Source organism: Saccopteryx leptura, chromosome 5, assembly GCF_036850995.1.
Source record: "Saccopteryx leptura isolate mSacLep1 chromosome 5, mSacLep1_pri_phased_curated, whole genome shotgun sequence".
NCBI classification, from domain to species: domain Eukaryota; kingdom Metazoa; phylum Chordata; class Mammalia; order Chiroptera; family Emballonuridae; genus Saccopteryx; species Saccopteryx leptura.
This window is the reverse complement of record NC_089507.1, coordinates 144,102,228-144,120,847: the sequence shown is the minus strand read 5'-3', so window position 1 is coordinate 144,120,847 and position 18,620 is coordinate 144,102,228. Positions and strand designations below refer to the sequence as shown.

General features: G+C 45.4%; 2 protein-coding genes across 5 annotated transcripts in view; one reads left to right on the top strand and one right to left on the bottom strand.

The window, feature by feature from the left end:
• Window positions 1-971: 971 nt before the first annotated feature.
• Window positions 972-11,906, bottom strand: ACP1 (acid phosphatase 1). 3 transcript variants are annotated; one of them, XM_066385736.1, is made up of 6 exons: window positions 11,765-11,905; window positions 7,907-7,980; window positions 7,706-7,819; window positions 2,282-2,343; window positions 1,368-1,473; window positions 972-1,221 (listed from the first exon to the last, which is right to left on the bottom strand). In XM_066385736.1, exons 1-6 carry the CDS (start codon window positions 11,805-11,807, stop codon window positions 1,144-1,146), a joined length of 477 nt encoding a protein of 158 aa, XP_066241833.1. In that variant the 5' UTR covers window positions 11,808-11,905; the 3' UTR covers window positions 972-1,143. The 3 variants fall into 3 exon arrangements, 2 of the variants coding, with proteins under 2 accessions (XP_066241833.1, XP_066241834.1); XM_066385737.1 differs by lacking the exon at window positions 7,706-7,819 and adding an exon at window positions 7,545-7,658; XR_010751606.1 differs by lacking the exon at window positions 972-1,221 and having other exon boundaries at window positions 1,397-1,473; window positions 7,545-7,819; window positions 11,765-11,906.
• Window positions 11,907-12,339: 433 nt separating this feature from the next.
• The window catches only part of SH3YL1 (SH3 and SYLF domain containing 1), a 29,327-nt gene continuing 23,046 nt past the window's right edge, over window positions 12,340-18,620 (top strand). Inside the window, exons 1-2 of one of the 2 annotated variants that reach the window (XM_066385732.1) lie at window positions 12,340-12,390; window positions 12,892-13,151. In XM_066385732.1, the coding sequence (XP_066241829.1) occupies window position 13,151 (1 nt within the window). In that variant the 5' untranslated portion in view covers window positions 12,340-12,390; window positions 12,892-13,150. Of the gene's footprint in view, window positions 12,391-12,490; window positions 12,601-12,891; window positions 13,152-18,620 lie in introns of those variants that run through there. The other variant, XM_066385733.1, reaches the window with a different exon arrangement.

The window sequence follows — 18,620 nt, the reverse complement described above, 5'->3', positions numbered from 1 at the left end:
GACTCATATCTTAATTGTGTTTTTATAATTTCCCCAATTTATTTTGAAGTCTTCTCTGCTGTATAGTTGTGTGCATTTTAGATTAGTTATCTGAAAGCACACAGAAATTACCTCTATTTGCCTACAAATTAAACAGTGATGAAAGGATACTTACCACCATTTCAATATTTAAACATTTCAACATAAACACTTCTTCCAGCTCTTTAATTATTTGGGTTACATATGCATGTAGAAGTGGACATTTTCCTCAAACAGACCACAAGACAAAGCAGCATTCAAGTGTTCTTCCTTGTGGACATAATTGTGGCTCAAAGGGAGCAAAGAAGCTGACTTCCCATTGCAATAAACTGGACAGAAACTGGGAAGTATTAAAGGTGCTCAAGACTGTTCCAGAAATCTTCCTCTTCCCTATAAATATACAAGTGCACACAGGTGTATGTGAATGCACACAACTCATCCGGGCTGGGAGCCCCATGCACGGGGTTCCTATTCCTCTATGGAAGGGAGAACCAAGACAGGCCATTTGTCCTCACATCGTACGCACACTCGGGGAAGAGGCAGAGCAGATGATGTTCACATGTGCTCTAAGTCAGTGGTCCCCAACCCCCGGGCAGCGGACTGGTACCGGTCCACAGAGAATGAATAAATAATTCACATTATTTCCGTTTTATTTATATTTAAGTCTGAACGATGTTTTATTTTTTAAAAATGACCAGATTCCCTCTGTTACATCCGTCTAAGACTCACTCTTGACGCTTGTCTCAGTCACGTGATACATTTATCTGTCCCACCCTAAAGGCCAGTCTGTGAAAATATTTTCTGACATTAAACTGGTCCGTGGCCGAAAAAAGGTTGGGGGCCACTGCTCTAAGTGATTATGTTGTATTTGGCTGTTCTACGCTCTTGCCTGCAACTGGGATAAACTGGGAGGTTCTTCTGGTCTAAAAACAGTTCATTTGCCCCATACACTGTCGGAGTCAAAGATGTTTATTCTTTTGTCAACACAACCACTGATTTCCATCCACAATTATTTTTAAGGTAAGAAACAGCAGGGAGACAAAGTACCAAGACTGGCCTTGAGCTACGGACGTGACCTTCAGCTGGGACATGGGCCAGGTACAGTGGCCCCAGTGGACAGCGCAGCTAGCGGGCCCTCTCCAGGAAGGCCCTGCAGCACCTCACACACTGCTGGTACACGGTCTCAAAGTCGGACTCATTCCCCTGAAAGGAGGAAAGAAAAATAACCAAACCTGCAAATCAAAAATTCCCTGGAGAAAAATATGTACCTCCAGGAGGTTGGACACAAAGTAGGCAGCCCTCACACTGTCCCCACACATGACCGTGGGTGGGGGCGGTAGACTACTTACATAATAAGGGTCTTCAATAATGAGCTGCTTCTGAGGATCATAGCTCCCGAGTAGTTCGATTTTAGCTTTGCTGTTTTTAACTTGATTACTTTTTCTAGTCAAGTCTCTGTAAAATTAAAACATGGACTTAGTGTTCTGACCTGCGGTTTCAAGAGGGACATTTGCTGGGGTTTTAACCAATCAGAATGCAGCACAGGGCCCTAGTTGATGGTGTGGTCAGACAATCAGCAGACCTTCTGATCCTCAGCCGGCTCCTCATCAGTCCAACATCAGCACATTCTCAGCGACTTTTTACACAAAACACATTACGGTACATCAAAGAACAGTTATGTAAACTCCCATGAAATACATATGAGATGGTCAATCAAAAGCAGAGATGACAGAATGGAACTAAAAAAGTCATGGGAACTAAGTCCCGAGGGCCATCAGCCCTGAGGCGTAAGCGTCCCTGTGGTCAGCCTCACTATGCACTCAGCCTTGGCGGTCAGCCTGGACCCACTCAGGGAACAGCCCACCCTCACACCTCTGCCACCAGCTCACTGCCACAGGAGGAACCAGGTTTTGCTAAGCTACATTTCAGCTGATCCTGACCGAGTGTAGACCCGGAGTGGGCACATCGGTGTCTAACAGAAACAAGACACTGCCTTACCAACAGCTGTGCACAGCCCAGCAGGTCTCCAGACGAAAGCATGCTGACTGAGCCTTGCCTTTCCTAAGGTGTATCTCTCTGTAGATACACCCATAAGACACCTCTGAATTTCTTACTATTATAAATAAATTCTACATACTGTGGCCATCACTATCTATTAAAACTTGAAGATAGTAAAAGTCACTTGGACAGCAAACTACTTCACCTATTACTGAAATGAGGGCTGAAACGCCCACCAGAAATAACCCTTCAAAACGCTGATTACCTCAGATTGCTCTCGTCCATACACAGCATGTAGTCATATGTGGCAAAGTCTTCTTTAGTGACCTAAAATTAAGTAAGTCAAAACATAGTGTTTATATTTATACCAACCAAACCTAGAGGATACAGAGCAATAAAAAAATTGCTACATTAGAATCTATTATTAAAAAATTAAATTTAGGGTACTCTAGCATTAACCTATTTCCTACAAAAGATTGCAAAGAAATCTTATATTGTAAAGGTCCTGGAGTAAACATAAAATAGTAAAGTTTATACTTCATCTTCAGTTTCTTACCAATAATGTAGAGTTCAGTTTACATATTAAAACATCAAACACACAAATAAAAATGAAAACATGACTCAAAACCTATGGGACACAGGACACAGTCAAGCAGTCCTCAGGGAAAATTCAGGGCAATGCAGGCCTACACTAGGAAACAATCTAACCTTACACCTAAAGGAACTAGAAAGAGAACAAACAAAGCCCAAACTGAGTAGAAGGAAGGAAATAATTAAGATTAGAGTAAAAATAAACAAAATAGAGACTAAAAAATAATAGAAAAGATCAATAAAACTAAGTTCCTCTGAAAAGATAAAATTTATAAACCTTTAGATAGGCTCATCAAGAATAAAAGAGAGGACCCAAATAAAATCAGAAATTAAAGAGAAGTAACAACAAATACCACAGTAATACAAAGGATTATAAGTAAATATTATGAAGAACTAGATGCCAATAAGTTGGATAACCTAGGAAGAAATGGATAAATCCTAGAAACATACACTCTTCCAATACTGAATCAGGAAGAAACGGAAAATCTGAACAGACAAGTTACAGCCACTGAAATTGAAACAGTAATCAAAAAACTCAACAAACAAAAAGTCCTCAACCAGATGGCTTCACAGGCAAATTTTACCAAACATTTAAAGAAGAATTAACATTTACCCTTCTCATACTATTCCAAGAATTTTAATGAGCTCACAAGCTCATTTTACAATGTCAGCATTACCCTGATTCCAAAACCAGACAGAAACATTACAAGAAAAGAAAATTACAAGCCAATATCCCCAAAGAACAAAGATGCTCAAGCCCTCAACAAAACATCAGCAAACTGTGGGCCCTGGCCGGTTGGCTCAGTGGTAGAGCGTCGGCCTGGCGTGCAGGAGTCCCGGGTTTGATTCCCGGCCAGAGCACACAGGAGAGGCACCCATCTGCTTCTCCACTCTTCCCCTTCTCCTTCCTCTGTCTCTCTCTTCCCCTCCCACAGCCAAGGCTCCATTGGAGCAAAGTTGGTCCGGGCACTGAGAATGGCTCCATGGCCTCTGTCTCAGGCGCTAGAATGGCTCTGGTTGCAACAGAGCAACGCCCCAGATGGGCAGAGCATCGCCCCCTGGTGGGCATGCCGGGTGGATCCCGGTCCGGCACATGCGGGAGTCTGTCTGACTGCCTCCCTGCTTCCAGCTTCGGAAAAATACAAAAAAAAAAAAAAAAAAAAAAATCAGCAAACCAGATCAAGCAACAGATTAAAAATCATACACCAGGATCAAGTGGGATTCATTCCACCGATGCAAGTTGGGTACAACATCACATATAAATTAATGTGAAACACCACGTAAACAAAATGAAGGGTAACAATCATACAACCACATCAATAGGTGCAGATAAACCATTTGACAAAATCCAGCACCCATTTATGATAAAAATTCTCAAAGTGGGAATAGAGGGAACATACCTCAACATAACAAAGGCCACACATATGACAAACCGACAGCCAACATCATACTCAATGGGCAATATAAAAGCATCTCCCTCGGGATCATCAACAAGACAGGGATGTTCACTTCCATGATTATTCAGCACGGTAATGAACGGAAGTCCCAGTCACAACACCCAGACAAGAAGAGAGAAGAGGCATCCAAATTGGAAAAGCAGAAATAAAACTATTATTTGCAGATGATATGACATGTATATAGAGAATCTTAGAGTCCAACCAAAAAACTAATAAAACTGATAAATGAATTCAGTAAAGTAGTAAGATACAAAATAAAAATTCAGAAATTGGTTGCATTTTACACATCAACAACAAAGTATCAGAAAGACAAATTAAGAAAAAAATCCTATCTATAATTGCATAAAATTATATTGCATAATATATATATGAATAAATTTAACCAAGAAGGTGAAAAACCTGTACTTAAAAAACAAGGACATTGCTGAGAGAAACTGAAGAAGACACAAATAAATGGAAGCATACACCATGCTCATGAATAGGAATAATTAACATTGTCAAAATAGCTCTATAACCCAAAGCAATCTACAGATTCAACCCCTAACAGAACACCAAAGGCTTACATTTAATTTTCTAAAACAAATCAAGAAAATCTACATACTCGTATTCACAATGTCACCACATTAAATTTAATTTTCATAATATAAAAAAAGTACCAAAGGCATTTTTCACAGAACTAGAACAGATAATCCTAAAATTAATATGGATCCACGAAAGACCCCGAATAGCCACAGCAACATTGAGAAAGAAGAACCAAGTTGGAGGACTCATGCTACCTGATATTACACTACACTACAGGCTATAATGATCAAAACAGTATCGTATTGGCATAAAAACAGACGTACTAATCAATGAAACATAATTTTCATAAAAGAAAAAGAAAAAAGGCAAAAAACAGATTACGTGAAAATATTACTTCTAAAACTGGTAATTATCAGTGTTCTTAAAAAGTAAAATTACTAGCTATGATTCTTTTATGGCATGTGTGTTTAAAATACTTTCTTTGTACCCACTTCTAGCGTATAACAGTGTACAGAAGAGAATCCACTGTTGGTGAAAAATAGAAAATGTGAAAGTATGATTCTCTTAATTCTGAAGAACTCTTTAAAATGCATCTAGTCTTTAAAAAATACAAAGGAGGAACTGGAGAAGTGTGCAAAAGCTTGACGCGATTAGAATGAAGAAACAATAAAATATTCCTTCTTCTGTCCAATGAAAATTCCATTTGCCTGAGTAGGTGGTGGTGCAGTGGGTAGAGCATTGGCCTGGGACACTGAGGGCCCAGGTATGAAACCCCGAGGTCACTGGCTTGAGCGTGGGCTCAATAGCTTGAGTGTGGGATCACAGACAAGACCACAGTCGCTGGCTTGAGCAAGGGGTCACTGACTCAGCTGGAGCCCCCCACCTGGTCAAGTTACATATGAGAAGCAATAAATGAACACATAAGGTGCCACAACTACAAGTTGATGCTTTTTGTCTCTCTCCCTTCCTGTCTGTCTGTCTCTGTCTCTGTCCCTCTTGCTTAAAAAAAAGAAAGAAAATTCCATTTAAAAAAGAGGTCAATAAGGTAATTAATTTAAGTAGTAAATTGTTAATGCACAGAGTCAAGTGACACAGCCAGAAACTGGAAGTTCACAGATGAGTAAACTTAACTAAGCTAAAAATGACGTGTCAGAAGCTAAAAATGACGTGTCAGAAGTGTTTCTAAGACAATTTTGTTTTGTGAATTCTGACTCCACCTCCATGTTTTTATTAAAACAAAGTGATGATCAAATCCCATGTCTAACGTTTGAAACTTAGTAACTTTTGATGTCATTTGTTTTCTTTCCAGAACTCAACTTCTTGATCTACAAAAGCGGTTTGCCAACTACTCCCTTCCCTAGCTAGTAATGGAGAGGATAAAAATTAAAAACTACAGTGCTGAGGCCCTGGCCGATTGGCTCAGTGGTAGTTGGCCTGGTGTGCGGGGAACCCGGGTTCGGTTCCGGCCAGGGCACATAGGAGAAGCGCCCATTTGCTTCTCCACCCCCACCCCCTCCTTCCTCTCTGTCTCTCTCTTCCCCTCCCGCAGCCAAGGCTCCATTGGAGCAAAGATGGCCCGGGCACTGGGGATGGCTCCTTGGCCTCTGCCCCAGGCGCTAGAGTGGCTCTGGTCACAGCAGAGTGACGCCCCGGAGGGGCAGAGCATCACCCCCTGGTGGGCAGAGCTTTGCCCCCAGTGGGCAGAGTTCGCCCCCAGTGGGCGTGCCGGGTGGATCCCGGTCGGGCGCATGCGGGAGTCTGTCTGACTGTCTCTCCCCGTTTCCAGCTTCAGAAAAATACAAAAAAAAAAAAAAACAAACTACAGTGCTGAGTAACAAAGCCATTTGAAAAGCTCTACAAGCTTTGCAATGACAAAGACTGAAGTTCTGATTCAAGCACTAAGACTGAATCACAGTTCTAACAGTGCCATCCATGCTTATCAATGCGCAATCCGTTTGACAACTGATTTTCAAAGCATTCAGCTCCTCGTTTTGAAGGCCTCAAAAGCCCATCTCTGGACACGGCCTGGTATCCTCTGATGTTATCCCACAGCCCTGCTATGCCTGTCCTTCGGTTGGATGCAAAAAGGAGTTAAAATATTTTAGCCAGATTTTTTTTTAATCCAATGGAATCTCCATAAAATAACCACAGTTCCTGCAGAACAAGCTATGAGGCACTTTGAACCAGGAACAGAGCCAATGTCTTTAGAAGCTGATCCTTGTGACGATGGAAGGTTCCAGGCACACTCTACATGGTGCCCATGGGCTCCATGTCTCCACTAGGAAAGCTGCTGTGTACCCTCACTCTCCTCTGTGGTTGTGTGAGTCTAGGACCCTTCAGTCCAGTAAGGTACCCACCAATCCCAGGGGCCGGTTTACCTTAATTAAAGCCCAGTCCCTGCATCACACTGGCATTATGACACTTGAGCAGTAGCCACATGCCTCCCTGGAGGGCACAGACAAGAGCACCTTCGTCCTGACCACAGGCTCCCTCCTCACTGGGCAGCACTCAGAACCAAACCCCAGCAGTTGCAGTGCTGGGCTGCAGGCTGAGCACCCACAGCAATGTTGGTGTTCCTGAGACTTTTAAGGCACCTCACAGATGAAAGTGTTTGTGTACCTACGGTAGGACTTGACCCAGCAACACTTCATTATGTTCACAAAGCAGGCACAGTGGCTCAAGTGCTCAAAAGCCACAGACAGAAATGAGGGGAGATGGCACAGGTCGCCAGCTCTCGCCAGGGCTCTCTCTGCTACAAATCATGTAACTCCATGTGTCTTAAGTAAATTCCAAGATCCCACAAGTCTGTGGAACCAGAGGTTAAATGGAATGGGTACAGGGTGGCAATTAAAGTGGCCGCAAATAACAAGACTAATGAACAGGTGAGTCTGGGGAAGCCTCTCAATCTGTCCAGTCACTGGACTCTGCGTAACAGAAAGTAAACAAGAGCTCTTCTACCTGTCTCGCTCTGTGGGCCGTGTCAATGCCATGATTTCTTAGGCAGCTCACAGCTCTGGGATCTGGTGACCGGCCCACGTTCCAGTCAGAAACAGCACCGCTATCAATGACCCACTGTAATACAAAACACATGTGTGCACCTTCAAGTTCAAGTACGGTACCTGCCGGGCAATGTGATTCATGGGAATACCATGCTTCTTCATACAATCCTGCCCGCGGTAATCGGGAGGGTTTCCTATCTCGTACGTGGAGGTCGCAGCACTGTCTATCCTCCACTGCAGGAGAAAAAAACACATTTTTTCACAATTTCCTGCCCCAAAGACATTCAGATGGGCCTCTTCAAAGTAGTGAATGGTACTTACCTTATCTGAAAGGTTTTGATCAGTTACAAGTTTTCTGAAAACTGCTTCTGCAATAGGTGATCGACAGATGTTACCTTAAAAAAGGGGGGAGGGCAGAAAGTGAGTGTCAGGTTTGGGGCAAGACAGGTGCTGACTGCAGCAAAGGACGGTCCACAAGCCACTTCACACACCTGTCCAAGGACAGCACTTCCCCAAGGACAGCACTTCCCCAGGTGCCATCGCCAAGCCCATCACAGTGGGACCTGTGAGGGGAACAGCTGGCCAACCCAAGTTCAATCATCTGACAGCAACTGTTCAAGCACTCAAAGTACGAATGACAAAGACACAAAAAAACAACAATAACCAAAATCACCATTTCTCATGTTGCTAGCAATGACTTCAAAGTGGGTCACAAAATCAACCAAGTGGGTTACAAACAACCCATTTAAAAATGAAATACAATAGAGTTAAAAGACGTTATTTTCAAGTACACCACACATAATGATTACTACTATTTCATAAAATACACAACAACGTATTCAGGTGTAAGTACTGCCAGCACAAACTCTACTGCACATCTGTGTGAAGTCCTTCCTAGAGTGTGTGGACCCAGGAGTCCACTGGAGTCACAGGCTCAGCCCCTGGGCAGCCATACAGGATCCTCAGGGCCCCTCATCCCACCCAGCTGGCTACAAGCTCAGAAGTCCCACAGGTTCAGGAACCCTCTAGCTCAGAGCATTCAGGAAAATGCTACACTTATGACTGTAGTTTTCTAACAAAAACACACAAAGCAGAACCAACCAAATTTAGAGAGCATATAGCAGATTCTCGAAGAGTTAACCAAGAGAAAGTTTTCTGTTCCTTAGGGACAGGTCACCCTCCTAACATCAATGTGTGACAATACTCAGAGTCCAGGATGCTCACCAGGGATCTGATTCTGAAGGTGCACTGGGTTTTCACAAGGAGGCATGACTGGCTGAATTATTAGCCTGTAGCTGGACTCAACCTCCAGACAACCCCCACTCGCGCAGCAGGATCATCTCCTTTGTGTCCCACACAGGGGCCCTCCCCAAAGAGCCAGGGGCCAGGAAAAAAGCCATGTCTTTCTTTAGTTGGGGCCAAATTCTTTACTATACAGGGGATAAAAGACTTAAAATCTTCTCTCAAATTATCTCTAACATGTGCCAAACAAGGTACTTATGGGAGATACAGTGTTAACTATAATAAAAAGAAGAAAATAAATGCTAATTGACAGGAGCACAGGAAAAGATTCTGACAAGATTCTAAAAAGTATACACAATATAATAAAAATTTTGGTTATCAGAAAAGAACGAAGATTAGGGCAGATCTTTAAAGAGCAAAGAGGACTTTAATCGGCACAAGCTTAGAAAGGGTATGTGAGTCAGTGCAACTGAATGAATGAGCAGGAGAGGCTGCTTCAGGTACAGAGAGGAAAGGTCTATGACAGGGGTCCCCAAACTTTTTACACAGGGGGCCAGTTCACTGTCCCTCAGACCATTGGAGGGCCAGACTATAAAAAAAAAAAACTATGAACAAATCCCTATGCACACTGCACATATCTTATTTTAAAGTAAAAAAACAAAACGGGAACAAATATAACATTTAAAATAAAGAACAAGTAAATTTAAATCAACAAACTGACCAGTATTTCAATGGGAACTATGCTCCTCTCACTGACCACCAATGAAAGAGGTGCCCCTTCCGGAAGTGCGGTAGGGGCCGGATAAATGGCCTCAGGGGGCCACATGTGGCCCACGGGCTGTAGTTTGGGGACCCCTGGTCTATGAGCTGATGAGCCTAGTACACAGGAATCTCAGACCGTGGCCAAGACCTGGACTTCACGCAGCCATGGTGAGAAGAAACCAAAGGTTTTGGGGAAAAGTAACAAGATTTATTCCACAAACATAACGTGTATGGCTACTACTTATGAGCCAAGCACCAAGCCAGGGCACGAGAGAGAAAGTTGTTTAAGACACAGACCATTTGCAGAGTTAGGAAAATAACAACAGGATTAGGAAACAACAGGCGAGCTAGAGATTGAAGGTGGAGACTGAGTCCCTAAGAGGCTAAGGTGAGAGGGCAAGGAACAAACAGAAATTGAAGCAAGGATGCAGTGACAGAGATTAGGGAAAGGAATGAAAAACTGAGAATAGACAGAATCAGATGATGCACTTGACTAACATTACAATCTTCTGGTTCACAGTGGACATGGAGAATTAGGATCCTTCAGAGTGTTGAGAAACACAACTAATTCCCTATTGTATGAAGCTCACTGACTCGATGACAATTCTCTTCAATTTCTTCAGGAAGACAGGGATTAACCTTGAAATCCCTCCAGAAGCTAATTTGTGCTGTGAAGTTTTTCCTTTTCACATTCTAATTATTTTTTTAATTTTAAAAACAGGTAATATCATCCCCACTTATTTAAAATTATTGACTTTAGAGAGAAAGGAAGGGGAAGAGAAAGAGAAAGATTGATCTGTTCCTGTACGCGCCCTGACAGGAGATGAAACCCACAACCTTTGTGTCTCAGGACAATGCTCCTAACCAACCGAACCATCCACTATTTAATTATCAGAAGGCTTTCAATTTCTGAAATATCAACTTTGTTTTTTTCCAAATTAGCATAATATTCATTTCAAGGACAAAGGTTCAGAAAGAAATTATATTCTCCAAAGGCATAGGCTGCATCTGTCCCATCCAGAGAGGCCCCAGCACCGAGCTGTGTGATCCAACTAAATAAAGCACCCAACAAAGAGGGATTTGTTGCAGGAAAAAGTCATCTGACATCAGAAAATGTTAAGAACTTCATGATTTCATTCATAGCTGGAATATAAAACAGGCTCATGCACAGAGATAAAAGTGAAGGGGGGAGGTAGAAAGGAACAAATACACCGTGATGGAAAATGATTTGACTTTGGGTGAAGGGCACACAACACAACAACAGCTCAAATGCTGTAGAGAGGGGTCACCTGAAACCTATGTACTCTTATTGGTCACCCCATCAAATTTAATTTCTTAAAAAAAAAAAGTCATCTAACACTACGAATATTGTATCACCTCCAACGCTGCCAGCTGTGGCAGTTATCTTCCAACAACATGACACTTCATAATCTTGCCAAAAATAAAAATAAAAAAAGAATTCAATTCAGTGCAAAACATTTAGTGCTCCGAAGGAACGACATCTTCACACTTCAAAACTGCGCGCTCCCCAGCCCCACAAGCGCGCTGCGCCCGACCCACGAGCCCCTCACTGTCTGCCCTTCGCTGCTTGGGCTCCGCGCCCCCCCACTCGCGGTCCGGGGCAGCGCGTCCCCCAGTCTAATCGCAGCCACCAGCCGCCCACACGCCTCCCGCGGCCTCCCCGCCGCCCTCCCGGCTTGAGACGGGCCAAACGCATGGCTTGTGCAGCGCCTGTGTGTGCAGCCCACGGAGATGAGGATAACTTTCACATCTTTAAACAGATCTTTTTAAAATCCTCAAAAGCAGGGTCATATTTTGGGACATGAGAAAGTTATGATGCGGCACTTAAACCCCAACGTCCACAAATAAAGTGGCGGGGATTCAGGCTCCCCCGGCAGTCCGCTCGGGCTCTGTCACAGGCGCAGTCGGCGACCCGGGTCCGAGCGCGGCAGGAGGCAGCTCAGGTCTACGCGGCGACAGCGCACAGGGACCCGGGCAGGTGCACGGGAGGAGCCCGGCTGGGGGACGGTGAGGAGCCCGCCGTGAGAATCGCGGAGAGAGAACTGGCACCCAGCCGCCCTCTGGGTTCGCGTCTCGCCCAGCGGCGCAGCAGGAACGCACGAGGCCTACCCCAACCCCCAGGAAAGTGCGGGTGGACCCAGATCGGCGTCTCACCCAGACACACGAACAACACCGACTTGGGAACTTGCTCAGCCATCTTCCCGCGCAAACTCCGAGGCGCCTACCGACCGCGTCGGAACCTTCCTGTCGCAGTGCATGCGCACTCCGAGCGTCCCGCTCCGCGCGCCTGCGCTCTACAACCTCAGAGCCGCCCGGGGCGAGCCGGCGGGGCACACACCTGCGCAGTCAGGCACAAACCACCCGGCGGGAGGCGGGGCCGAGAGTCGCCTGGACGGCGGGGGAGGGACTGCGCCCTAGAGGGGACAGAGCAGGGGCGGGGCTGGCAGCACCTGAAGGGAGGGAGGGGCTCGGGGACACAGTGGGCGGGGTCTAGTCACCTGGACGGGAGGGGGTGAGGCGGGGTCGAGAGTCCCCTGGAGAGCGGTGGGGAGGGGCCACGAGGAGGTGGCGGAGGGGGGGGAGGCAGAGCTGGCAGTACCTGGAGAGAGGGAGGGGCTTGGGGAAAACCAGCGGGGGGCGGGGCGGGGCCGAGAGTCGCCGGGACGGTGGGGGCAAGGCCTCGAGGAAGTGGCAGGGCGGGGGCGGAGCTGGCAGTACCTGGAGGGATGGAGGGGTTTGGGGACCCGGCAGAGGCGAGGTCCTGAGTCACCTGGAGGGCGGTGAGGGGCGGAACCGAAAGTACCCGGGACAGCGGGGCAGGGGCCTCGGGGAGGTGGCAGGGCGGGGGTGGAGCTGGCAGTACCTGGAGGGAGGGTGGGGCTCAGGGACCCGGCGGAGGAGGCGGGGTTCGAGTTACCTGGACGGCCCAGGGGTGCGGGGCGTGCTCACAGTGAGGCGAACTTAGGGCTCTGCGAAGTGAACACTTGAGAGTAAGGGAGGGCACCAGCCCATGCCGGGGTACAGATGGGGCTTTGGGGGGCCACAGAGCCTTACCGGGGAGGCGGGGTCCTGAGCGGCCCAGGTGAACACCGCCCCCCCCTTATCTGGGCCTCGCGGCCTGAAAGTGAGGCCCACGATCAGGGGTGAGCGGGGGTCCGCGGGCGACCAGGGGCTCCTCCCATACCCGAGACCTCCGCTTCACCCCAACCCCCGCCTCGCCCCCCCCCCCCCCCCCCGTCCCTTGTCTGAACGGCCGCGCACGACCGTCCGCTCTGCGACAGGCACCGTCCACCAGGGCTGTTTGTCTCACTTCTAAACGGTGGGAGGCTTACGAAGCCGCCCTGGATCGAAGTCGAGCACAGACTTTCCCTAGCTGCTACCCAGGGTGGAGCCGTTCCTGCTCTGTGTTACCTGTCTCAGGTGTACCGCGCGGGCCAATCCTTGCGCTGGGCGGTGGAGCCGGGAGGAGTGTGCCCTTCCTCTTCCTGGCTAGGTGTCCGCGGTTCGAGGGACGCCGATCATACCGGGCTTGGGGTCACAAGTGAGTATAGGCGTCGGGCACGCCGACCTCGTCGTTCCCCTTTGTAAAAGTTCTGCTGGAGAAGAAGTACTGTACTTGGTTGCTGAGAGAAGGACGATTTGTCTCTGGGATTTTCGCTGTTGCGCATCTATTGACACTGAGATCCACCGCAAACTCAGAAGTTAGGGGTGAACTATCTGCACCACAGCGGTTTTGATTCCTGGCTAATCCCAGTCGTTCCGATTTACAGAAAAGTTCTTACTAAATTTTTCATTTTTACGGTTATAATTTGTTATTTCTAAATATGTAATATTTGAAAGATCACAGATTTGTATCTTTTTCGTTCCGGTTTGAGTAGATGACATTCTAGAGCTTTGCGTGATGGTTTGGGTTTGGCGTGTGCTTGAGTCGTGGGTAAGGAGACAGAAAGGTGGACTGACGTGCGTGGTGGGGGCCCCCGAAGTGAAGGAGGTCCTACAGCTTTCCCCTGGCCCTTCCTGCCATCAGCCAAATAGTCCGAGGTCTCCAAGAGGGAAAGAGCTGGCCCAGACTGCCCCTGGATCCCTCGAGGTCTGAGGCAGGTGGTTCTTCCTTATTTGAACAAGTATTAAAGTGTTCTGAATTGATATATGATGATAAGGAAATGAAAGTTACACTGCTGGATGGAAACTTATCATTTTCACCCCATTTCAACCAATATTTCAGTGTCACCACTGATACTGCTAAGTCTGGAAAGAGTGACACAGACTGGGGCGCCTGTCTATGGGTCCCAGTCTGATGGACCCACATGTTGTCCTCATGAGTGTGTTTACTGGGTTGTTAGGAAGTCTCTAGTAGAACTTGGGATGAATGTCAGGCCTCCTGTATGCTGGCCTACTGGGGATACCTGTGCAGTGATTGACTGTGGAGGTGTTACAGATCTCTGTGTTGGAGGTTAAACAAGTTATAACTTCGACCTTGTTTATCATGTTTCAGGAGAATTGGTTACTTGTTTTACTCATGTTCTAGTTAAACAACATTTCTGTAAAATGTGTAAATACTACCCTTCATCTTTTGTAAGACTGAAAAAATAATTTGAAAGAAATCTTTTCTTATCAAGAGCAATTCAATGCTATTATCTCATTGAGGAAACTTTATTCTCGGGAGATTTCTCACTATTTAGAAATAAGGGGGTGGTGTTTCCAAGGAAAGAAAGTTGATGCAGAGCAGAGGGGAAGAGTGTATCTGTGTGCCAGGCTGGTGTGTTCACAGAAGTCCTCGCACACCTTTTCTTATTTGCAGGTACATCACAATAGGACATAATCCTGTGCAATTGAAGATCTAAGCATGCTGAGTTTTTTGTTTTCTTTGGGAAGAGTCCATTTTTTACACAAAAGGGTCTGACCAGAGTGGCATGTGTGTTCCCGCTCTGAGCCAGAATCGTGGGAGCTTCAGTGTTGGGGAGGGTAAAAACTTCCTTAGGCTGGAGGTTGTGTTTCCCCTTACTCCTGCCTCCGTCCCCATCTGCACGTGGGATCAGGGGAACTAGAAAAGCAGCCCGGGTCACATGAATGTTTGGATTCAAATGGTTAGTTTTGTTTAAAGTTTGGATTCAGAATTTGGACTAGGAAGGTTAATGATCTGACCAGAGAGACCAGTTTTGATTTCTGGAACTGACAACTTTGTCTCCTTAAGTCAAAGGAAGTAGTTAAACCAAGGCCACTGATAGATAAGAATTGGTTTCAGAAACAATGACTGTCATTATCAGGCAGTGTTGATGGTTGATGCTCTAGTAAAGGTTCGTTTCAAAGATTACATAGATAGGTGAAGTTTCTTTTAGTTAATCTAGGATTTAATCAATTCATTCTAAATATTTCTTAGCACCATTGTCCTACTGTTGGTTTTGGTTGGGACTTTTATCAATTTAGTGAGTTAGTCTCTATTTCATTTAAATTATAAGATTTAATGCCAGGGTCCAGCCCCGGGGGGAATCCAGGGGTCCCACAGGAAGAGACAGCATCGGCAGGAATCGAGTGAGAGAGCCGAATTCTTTTCTTTCTCTTTATTCTCTCGTTAGTATTTACTGCCAGGCATCTCTGCCAAATGCTGGTCTAGCTTTCTTTTTATGCACACACACTAAGTTACAATCACATGGTATTTTGTTTCACTATGGTTACATATTTTCAGATAACAGTTAATTCATATCTATAAGCTACAAATCAGGTGGTAAGTCATTCAAAGTACAGACATACAATAACTTGAATAGCAATAACAATATCAGTACAAACTTCTAGAAGATTAGTACTAATTAATAACTCTACTTTACTGTAGTTGTGAGTCAAGGGCGCAGAGAGAGATTAGCAGACGAAATCATCAAGGACTAGCAAAGGACCACCTCTTGCTCAGGCAAATGGCCTTGAGTTCATGCAGTGTCCTAATTTTTCTCACAAGACTTCAAAAGGCTTGCTTATTAAGAAATTGTCATAACATCAAGAGTAACTTTTGCTTAAAGATATATAGAGTGCACCTGCAAGATAGCTTAGTAGCAACATAATATCAGAAGGCATTAATTGCTATTGCTTCTATGGATCCCCCCACATTCCTCTCATTATCTGAAGGGAAAACCTGGGAAAGTACATAAATCTCATGAGAATGTCTCACTGAGAAAAACCCAGCAACTGCCTTCAGTCACAAAACCTCTTAGCAAAACATTCTTTTCTTGCCAGCTGCACTCCCATCCAAGGCCACGCAACGGGCCACTCCACTACACCTTACCTAAGATTCTATTGTCTAGTCAAATTTTATTTATTAACTATATTCATACACTAGTTAAGTTCTAACTTTATTCTTTCTAACATGATTAATAAGAAGAAATTCTCCTACAATCTTAACCCTTTACGAGGGTATCATAGCCAGCCTCTTATGTCTATGAGCCCAGTTCAAGGGGCTTACAGGCTTTTCTGTGGAACTTACACCTTCTGTCTCATTTCCAAAGAAATTACTACGAATCTACAGGGAAAGCACAGTACTATTATCCCTGTGCCGTAAATAATAGCACACACCCAGAAAAGGGGGAATATAAGGCCAGATTAATTCAAAAAGTCAAAGGGGGCAGTATCATTGTGTGGTAACTTTCCTTTGCAGTGACTTTGTCAACCCGCAGCCATTGGTCTTCACTGCAGTGACTTTGTCAACCAGCAGCCGTTGGTCTTCTCTGCTGTGACTTTGTCAATCAGCAGTTTTTGATCTTCTGCTGTGACCTTGTCAGCCAGCAGTTGTGGGTCTTCTCTGCTGTGACCTTGTCAGCCAGCAGTCGTTGATCGGCTCCCGATAATTTAATAATTTGATTAATACCTAATTAATGTAAATTTGGGAAACCATTTAACCTCTAAACTTTTCCTAGAGGCACCCCTCTCATAACTGAGAGTCCATTGAGAAACATAACAGTGCTTATTGATAGAAGAAAAGTTTGGGAAACCCTGAACTACCCTTGCTTTTACTCCAGACCCTTGGTGGAAAGTGGATCAGAAACCAGTCAGTTTTCTCACACCCACGGCAGTTTCAAGTAGGATGCTAATGTCGCTGTTGCCCCTAGAGCCCCCACCTGAGCTTATTGTCTATGATCAATATGTGAATTATTCCCACATCCTAAGCGCATTCCGAGCTTTCGAGGGTTCCAAAGTAAAAATTTACTCCCCAGTAGTTTATAAACTCTTCTTAATTTAAAAAAGTTTTAGTATGAAATTTTTCAAATACTTTAATACTTTGTAAAGAAAACTTTATATCTGAGTCTCTTAGCTTGCGGTTTGGCAGCCATCCTACTGTTAGGAGGAAATTCAAATATTTATAGAGAATTTACTTTGCCTTGGAATTCAAGAGACTTAAGACTTTTATGATTGTGCAGATGCCTACCATGATTTAAAAGTTAAGGGGCTTCTTTAGTAATGATTTCTGTCTCCATCCCTTGAGCAACATGTTGATCAGATCATGCTCGCTGTGCTTTATGAACGGTAGAGAGACAGACAGTGGGTGAGCCCTGATTTTATGCTGAGGACAGAGGTTGCGGCTCATAGCTGAGTTGTTATTATTTGTTGGTTCTGGATGAAAGTCACTATATGTAACTATGACCAGGTAGTATGATTTTATCAGAAATTTAATAGAATCTGTGTTATTAAAACAAATTAGCCAGGCTTTTCTGTAGTTCAGCTGAACATGACGGTATCCTCACCGTGACCAGCCTTGTGAACACACCATTCACAGCGACACAGGACTGTGCCTAGGCAGAACTCTGGCTTGATGATCCGAGCTCTGTGGTCTGCAGACCTCCTAGGCTGCATCTGAACCCCCAAGTGTTTACAAAAGAGGCAAGACCTTCCCCTACGGCAGGATGTTTGCAATAGCAACTCTCATCTGTGGAATTTGCTTAGTTGATGGTTTAATTCTGCTTGGGTGTGGAGATCAAAATAGAAAGTCTCTGGGGAGGTAAGATTTATGTATTCTTTACTACTATGCATTAGTTGCACGTGTCAGAAACTCTGATCCAAGTTGGAGTTACAGAAAAGGATTTCACAGGCCCGTGTGATGGCACAGTTCAGAGCCTCTTGTGGCTTTAGCAGTGCCAGCAGAACCCAGGTTTTCTCTCTCCAACTCTTGTCCAAAGCTCTGTTGCATGGCTTTATCCTCAGGCTCCACCCTTTGGGGTTGCACAATCTTGCAGCAAGTGCTTGGGAAAAGTGGTCCTGGCAGCACCCACACCAGCCCTTCGGTAGGTGCTCATCGTGGAAGTCGTGGTGGCCGAGGAAGTCAAAGGAAGTAGTTAAACCAAGGCCAAGGAGAAACATTGGGATCACCTGTTCACTTGAGGTGCAGCATCAATAGAGATCAACAAACTGGTGCTGATTCCAAAATAAAAGACACAGATGTTCAGCAGAAAGAACAAGTTCACTAGTTATTAACTCAATTCAATAGGACATATTGAACTTCTAGATACACAGACAGGCACTATGGGGGCACAAAGATTAGAAAAATCTTGTGGACTGTCAGGATTGTAGGTTAGGGGTGGAAAAGGAGATAGGACAAAGGAAGTAGGAAGAAAAGACAGATGCACAGGTGGGAGTGTCAAAACACAAACCTGAGTGCCATAAAGATAAACATTTTTTTTCATGAGCCTCACCTTCAATCGGGCTTGGGTCTTGCTCACTTACTGGAGGCAGTCCTGTGTCAGGGTGGTGGCTGAGAAGAGGTTCAGGTCTGCTCACTAGCCAGTCAGACTTGCTTTTGGTCTCCAGGCACCATTAATCCTGAGGATTCTGCTAGTCCCTGCTGCATTTGCAAGGTCTGACTGTCCGGCTCTGACGCAACAGCAGCAGTTTCCTGCAGGCACAGCTGTGGCCGCCCTGTGCCTTCCTGGGTAGAGGCAATTCGTGGGATGAGCCACACTCGTTGCCGCCACTGGGGTGCATGAAGTGTCTTGGAGCATTTGGCTGGCTGGTCGCATTGCCCTCTGGTCTC

What these genes read in the sequence shown, in the direction of transcription:
- ACP1 (XM_066385736.1), bottom strand. Translation starts at nt 11,807, where the DNA reads ATGGCTGAGCAAGTTCCCAAGTCGGTGTTGTTCGTGTGTCTGG. An exon ending in GGTGTTGTTCGTGTGTCTGG is followed by an intron (nt 7,981 to 11,764) that starts GTGAGACGCCGA and finishes CCCTTTTTTAAG; the next exon opens with GTAACATCTGTCGATCACCT. An exon ending in TTATTGAAGACCCTTATTAT is followed by an intron (nt 1,222 to 1,367) that starts GTAAGTAGTCTA and finishes TCCTCCTTTCAG; the next exon opens with GGGAATGAGTCCGACTTTGA.